This window comes from Zeugodacus cucurbitae, chromosome X (genome assembly GCF_028554725.1).
Source record: "Zeugodacus cucurbitae isolate PBARC_wt_2022May chromosome X, idZeuCucr1.2, whole genome shotgun sequence".
NCBI lineage: Eukaryota > Metazoa > Arthropoda > Insecta > Diptera > Tephritidae > Zeugodacus > Zeugodacus cucurbitae.
Genome location: NC_071672.1, coordinates 32637686 through 32645087, shown reverse-complemented (window position 1 = coordinate 32645087; position 7402 = coordinate 32637686). Strand labels below are relative to the sequence as shown.

The following is a 7402-nucleotide window of genomic DNA, read 5'->3' as shown; positions in this document are numbered from 1 at the left end:
TATGGCCATTTTGTGGGCGTGGCAGTGTTACATCTTCGAACTTAACCTTCTTATGGTGCCGAGAAATACGTCTACCAATATTTATCAAGATATCTCAATTTTTACTCAAGTTACAGCTTGCACGGACGGACGGACAGACATACATCCATATTTGAACTTTAATCGTCACCCTGATCATTTTGATATATATAACCCTACTTCTTTAGTTTTAGGTCTTACAACCAACCGTTTTGTGAACAAAACTATAATACTCTCCTTAGCAACTTTGTTGCGAGACTATAATTAATGTAAGTGTAATTCAAAAGAAGTAGAAAGAATCGGCCAAATATGGCCGGTGCCAATGCTAAGGCCGATTAATCGGTCGGACTCTAAAAAATAATCCACGCATTCGAAGTTCAATTGATTGTAAATTAAATATTTCGTATGTTATTATGATCATATAAATTCCTAGAGCCGATAGTGTTAGGTTCGGTTAAAGAGCTGATCCCTCTGCTCTCTGGAGATCATAGTTAGACAATTAAAGCCAATCCTTTTTGATACCGCAAACTCCTCAAAGTGGATGCCGAAGACACAACGCGCTTTAAACTAATTTCTAGTCGGAATAATTCAACTGGTTCTCCAATGTTTGTCTTGCCAAAGGTAAAATATCGGCAAATCTTTCAGATATTTTAATTTAATTCAGAGGAAATTTTTTCTCCTAATTGTGTGTCTCTGTTCCAAAAATTATCAAAATCGTATCAGAACTTCCCCTGGCTCCCATATACCTAATTATGTGCGGTCTTTATTCCGCATATATCGGTTAATATGTGATATATCTTAGCAAAATTAAGTGAGCATATAGTATTGTATATAGTGTAGCTTGGTGGGGAAAATTAGTGAAATCGGTTTAGGAATTACATCAGTGCTCATATACCACATATGATGATTTTCGTTATTCTATAGGATTTTATGCCGAATATATGGGTCAAATTATGTGTTATCTCAATAAAATTACATCAATAAATTGCGAGAGTATAAAATGTTCGATCGCATCTGAACTTAGCCTTTCCTTACTTGTTATACTTTAGCTTTGTGCCGCTAATGGGCCAAATATATCAGTAAATATGTAAGTTGTCTTAATAAAATTGCATGGAAACATATTCTAAAGGTAATTACAACTAGTCTTTCCTCTAGCCCTAATAACCACATTATAGCTATGTAGTTTCGACAATCAAGTCTTAATACTTTTTATTTATATTACCGACTGGAGCCTGTCAACTGTAATTGTAAAGGTGCGCCGTGAAATGACCAATACCACTAGAAGAATCATCGCTTTGCTACTGCAAACCCTCTCTATTATTCACGACTGGATTGTGATTAGATTAATGCGGACTGATGATCCTTATAAATTCGTTAAAACCATTCAACCTGTTGGCTTTATACCTACGCAGAATCAGCGTGCAGAAAAGTAACATTGTTTCGCTATGGGCTCTTGAAAAGTTCAGCGATAAATGGGTTTCAACTGGCTCAATGTTTATGAAAACAAGCAGAATTGCCACATTTGGGACGAAGAGCAACAGATTCAAGAAATCAACGAGCCATATTTCTTTAAAAATGATACCGGTCAGAACGTAACCGTCAATGGCGACGCTTATCTCACCATGATAACCGACTATAAATTGAAGCTCGTGATCTCGGCGACATTTGGTTTCAACAAGATGATGCCATTTCCCACACATCACATCAATCAATGGCCGCGGCCAACATTTGAAAAAGAATAATATTCTTTCGAATGATAATAAACATTCCCCATTAATTTTGAATTTACTGTTTTTTTTTTTTAAGTAGGGAACCTCGAAATGGATCACCATTTACACCTATTCATTGCAATTTTGACAATAAAAACCTTTTTTTTTTTTTGTTTTCTCCATTTATTATTATTTATTAGCTTAAACAGTTAAGAGCATACCTACTGCATAAATCAAACAAAAATATATATTTTTTTTAATTAAATATATAGTACGCACGTCAAGTATTTCAGTGTTCAGCATTGAAAACGAATTTCATAAAGACATGGTAGAGTTACTGCTTAATCGGTGTCATGCAAACATTAAACATTTTGTTGTAAGAGTAAGCAAATACATGTCATACATTTCCAACATAGATAATTCACATATACATATATATTCGTATCTGTGAGAGAGCGTAATAATTGTTGTATATATATATATATATATATATATATGTATATTAAATTTAATGTAGGTAATATGTTACGCCGATTAATACAATTTTTGCGCAGTTAGGTTTTTATTGCCATAATATTTTGTTTTTTTCGTTTCGAGGATGCCAAAGATATAATTAATCCGTTTTCGAATAGGGCAGTGTATAATTAGTTTTAAAATCGTTAAATCATTATTGTGCTATTTATATATGAATGTATATATAAGGACATAATAATTTGATTTTTCGGAGCAGTGCTAGTTCACATCATCACCAAGATATATTTACGTTAAAGTATATGTATATACAAAAATGCATATTTTTTATACATGCTACAAATATGCATCTTAGGCATAGGCATAGACATTGCATATTGTGTAAAAATTAGGGGATTTTTTTTAACATTGCGGTTTCGATAGTTGGAGAAAGAGAGCGATCAATTATGCCATTTTCTGCCCCTATGCCTACAGAGGTTTCAATTATAAATATACTTATTTGAACTAACATTTCGGTTTATATTTTTAATTTTCGTTTTTTTCTAACACTAAGTACTTAGTTACATTGTTTTATTGTTTTTCTTCAGTCGATATTAATAGAGAAAGCACTTAAAGTTTCACTCTTTTTACCAACAGCCTTTGCTTGATATTGACCCACGTCATCCATTGAGCAATTCTGTATAACAAAAGTGTAATTATTGCCATCTCGGATGAAGCTATATTTTGTGCTGTTCTCATTGATTGGCTTGCTATCCTTTAGCCATGTGATCTGTAGTGGCTCCTCCTGGGTCTCACAAACAAATTGACATCTTTCACCATCCGCAACAGTTACAGAACTTGGAAACTTTGTGAATATGGGTTGCTTGGGCTCTTCACCAGGTACGAGTACGTTAATGGTGCAAGTGCTGAACGATTCACCGACATCGTTGAATGCCTCGCAAGTATAAGTACCGCCGTCTTCTGGGAATATTTCGGCGATTTGCAATTTATAAATATTAGCCTCATTGGTGTATTGGAAGTCTTTGCTTGGTTTAATCTCCTTGTTGTTGTGTAGCCAAACCACGTCGAAATGATCGGCTCCAATAATACGGCATGCTAGCGTCACCATCTCACCGTCCTTCACAAAACGTGACTCTAGGTGGCTAACAATTTTTGGTGGCTTGGAGCTACTTGTTTGCCTTTTACTGGCATTTTTACCCAGCGCTGTAACAAAAGAACAAATATAATATTGATTTCGAAATATGAATTATTACATGTTTGATAGTAGCATTTAAATAGGCATAATGCATCAAGTAATGGAGGCATACTTACGCTTAACAGTTAATTTGCATTTCGTTTCAACAGCGCTAATCGAGTTCGTAGCAGTACATGTGAATACGCCTTCATCTTCGGGGAAAACTTCATGTATCGTGAGCGTTGCGATTCCATTTTTGTATTTTAAGTCTATAATATCGGATGATGAAATCAGTTTGCCATTCTTCGCCCACGTCACCTGTGGCTCTGGATCGCCTTTAACATGGCAAGTCAAAAGCAATATATCGCCATCATTTATGGTAAGGTCTTGTAGCGACTTCGTGAAATCAGGTTTACACATAAGTGCATCATCAGGAGGCACTAAAACAATTAGTTAGTAATTATAATTTTCAAACGGTATTTAAATGTACTCACAAATTAGTTCTTTGGTAGCGCTGCGGGATCTAGATGGACTTCCTAACGTATTTAAGCTATTGCTGTTATATTTCTTTTTATTGCTGGTACTGGTGGAGTTGGAGGAGCTTGAATTGTGAATGTTAGTCTGAAAAATGTAGTACATATGTGAGTTTCGTATAAAATTTCTGTGCTTTTAAAATGCTGTAGTTAAGAAAATGGTTTGGTAGTATGCGCAGGGTACTCTAGCGGAGACTAAGTGAGCGTTCACTCAAAGAGTTTTCTGCTCTGGTTATGAGTGTTGTTACGGCCAGGCACTGGGTTCTATGTGAGTTTCAAGCTTCATACGGTGGTTACGCACTGGCTTCGAGTGAGCTTACCAAACGCTGGACAACAACCAGCACCTGTGAAGTAGCGAGGCCTTTAGGTTAGGAAGGCTCAATCATCAAGTGTGGTTTTTAATGAGGCAATATTTTTTTCGAATTTGGTCTTTTTGACAGCAGTTGCTTAATTTATTCACATTTTGGTTTGGCATTTCCTAATGAACAGACTTACTTATAGCATTTGCACACAGCCAAATTAATTCAAGTCGATTTGTATTTCTTTAAAAATTGATGTAGTAAAATAATATTTCTCTTTTGTATGGTAAATCGAATCGACGTTCACGTTTTTATACACAATTTTGTTGAAAATTACCTGGTTGGTGGAGGAAGAGTAATTTAAACTCTGTTGATTTGTTGAAGAGGAGTAATTTGAACTCTGTTGATTTATTGAAGAGGAGTAATTTGAACTTTGTTGTTGTGTTGACGAGGAGCTGGATGTGAAACGACGAGTCGTGTTGATAGGTGGCGGCGCAGGCTTTAGTGGGTGTTCTATATACTTACGATCTGTGTGCACACATAAGAAGTGTTATATTAATGGAATTTTATTAATATACTTAAATTAAAATAGTTTCGATTCATATTTTAGATATGAGATGTGCAACTTGTTAAAACATTTATTAAATAAACATGATTTTACGCTAGGGACAGTTTGTCAGCATGCAAATCATTTAAAAAGTATTCAACAATTTAGTATTTTCAAACTTATGTCTAATATTTACGAAACTTTTTCTTTAATTTTGTGGATTTATAACTTAAATGTTTTAAATGTTTTATTTAATAAAATGGGTAATGGATATTACAAATAAACTGAAACATACATATGTATATTTCGATAGAATCGTTCATTGGATATACATAAGTCCATAGAGATGTATATATGTATGTACGTAGTATACATATACAAATATCGTATGTGACGTTATGCATGCGTGTATGTATGTAATTTATCTATACAGAGATAGTGTATACAGGGTTGTATCTGATCGACAATGCATTTCTTTCAATCAAAGTTAACAGTTTTACTGTTGTTTGGTAGTGCTAGCGCTGATCACGTTAAGAAGACGCAACAGGTGAGTACAAATGCGGTTAAGAATCAGTGGTCAGTGGTCAGTGAGTTAAACGTTTTGCGCCTTCTAATTGGTAACTATACTATTTATTTAGAATATATATATATATATTATTTAACAAAACACTGCATATTAATATAATTGGTTTAGGCTTGTTCTTTAATTAGTTTTTCGTTACTTGCCAGACGACCAACCAACATTTATGATCTTTTAATTAAGTTGTTATTTAATAAATGCTGGCAGTACTTAAAAAATAATATTTCTTTAAAAATTATTTGTAATGAAAACATTCCAGCTGATCAGCATAATGATTTTTTCTCGGTATATAGAGAACGGTATCTAATACTAATCCTTGTATAAAACCCTGATAGATGCTTCAAATCAAATCAATTTGTGCAAAAATTTCTTATAGTTTCGGTGCTAATCTATTACAATGTAAAGGTTTATGTGGAAATCTTGCTACAGAGCGTAGATCATATTTTTCTCTGTAGGTCAAGCTAGCTTGGTTAAAGCTGTTTGCACTTACAGATTTTGGAAGATTTCTTGAAAAAGTCCGCTCCGAAATATTATTTATAACTTGTGGCAAAAAAGGCCGCGGCTACCAAGCCGGTAGGGTCGGAGCCCTTCGTTGCTGTTGGTTGACGTATACTTAGAAATGGTCTGCAAAAAGAGCAATGGGTAAGTTGGAACCGCTGCTGGCTGCATTTGCAGAGACTTCGCCACTCTAAATAGTTTCTCGTGGAAAAGGAATCAGGTAATGGAGGCAATGTATCCCCGAAAGACAATGTCGAGTCCACCACGCTGGAGCACTATTAAGCTTTTTTAACGCGACGGTGTTAGATGGTATATTGTGATAATTGGAGAGGCCAGAAAATTAAGTTTAGCAGTATATACAACTATCGGTGTTTTCCTTCAAAAATATGCAAAAATTTGGGTCTTTTCAAATCTGGCTCCGGACGGCCAAAAAAGACTACAGTCAAGGATGACCACTCTATTAAACGGACTAGTGTTCGAAATAGATTCGAAACAGTTGAAGACATTAGAAGCGTAGTTCAAGAAATGATTGGAATTGAAATTAATACACGGACATACATACGAATATATACATAAGGTTTACTATATTGGACCATGTGCTTTGAAACGGAGAAGAGTTCACTATTTGTTATTGTTTCAGGCACTAATAATTTCAAAGGGATCAAGAGTTATAAGTTTAACGTTAGTTCTTATAATTTCTCTTCGTCGAAGTTAAATTTTCTGACAAAAATTGCTGTTGCGTAGGATTAGTAAAGTATTTATTTTAATATGTTACGTTTTATACAATCAATATAATGTCTGGCTTCAGTTTTATAATAAAAGACGTAACTCTTTGGGACCCTGGGTTTATTCGATAAACTAAATCGCATGCATAAACGAAACTTCATATACGGGATAAACGATTAAATAGGCGAGCGTTTACATATTTCGGTATAAGCATACCAAAAGTTGGACAGTAACCATTTTAGTGCGTTTTTGGAGTTTTTAATTAAAGAAACAATTTAACTTATTAACAATACAAATTACATTGGATTCAAAATACAAATACAAATACTAGGTTTCAGTAGAGTTTATGCACAAAATGTGTAACAATTTTCATATTTTACCTCCTGAATGTAGTAAATTGTGAGCAAGTTCTGCCTGCTCAGGTGTTACCCACTCTCCTATGAAAAAACTCCATTTAATTTTTTTCACAACATTTAAACATTAATTGTATATTATATTATATTATATTAGTGCTAAATGTAATTATCAATCGGTATGAAATTAGTTGCATATGTTTCCATAATATTTAGCCAAATATATTACTAAAAATCCTAATGAATCTCAAATAAGTTCTAACCATTAAAATCAATGCGGATACCTCATTAAAAATTCGCCGCTGGCGTTAGTGCTACCAAATTTTATTTTACACATTTAGACCATTCACAATAGTAAAGGACAAAAGATTGGCAAAAAGGACAGTACAAATATATTATTATTATGTTTTTAGCTTGAAATAAATTATAATCGAAGTTAAAGGTTAAACAAAAAAATTAGTTTTAAGTATTCCCGACCAAAAAAAATGGTGCAA

At 33.9% G+C, this 7402-nt stretch overlaps 1 protein-coding gene across 33 annotated transcripts in view; it reads right to left on the bottom strand.

The window, feature by feature from the left end:
- Window positions 1-2191: 2191 nt before the first annotated feature.
- Window positions 2192-7402, bottom strand: part of LOC105218270 (twitchin) — a 107133-nt gene continuing 101922 nt past the window's right edge. For 30 of the 33 annotated variants that reach the window (XM_029044104.2, XM_029044117.2, XM_011193736.3 and 27 more), the window contains 5 exons: window positions 6936-6992; window positions 4542-4732; window positions 3867-3993; window positions 3510-3812; window positions 2192-3401 (listed from right to left, as the gene is read on the bottom strand). In XM_029044104.2, coding sequence (XP_028899937.2) covers window positions 2782-3401; window positions 3510-3812; window positions 3867-3993; window positions 4542-4732; window positions 6936-6992 — 1298 coding nt within the window. In that variant the 3' untranslated portion in view covers window positions 2192-2781. The remainder of the gene's footprint in view (window positions 3402-3509; window positions 3813-3866; window positions 3994-4541; window positions 4733-6935; window positions 6993-7402) is intronic. The other 3 variants (XM_029044108.2, XM_054235686.1, XM_054235687.1) reach the window with 1 other exon arrangement.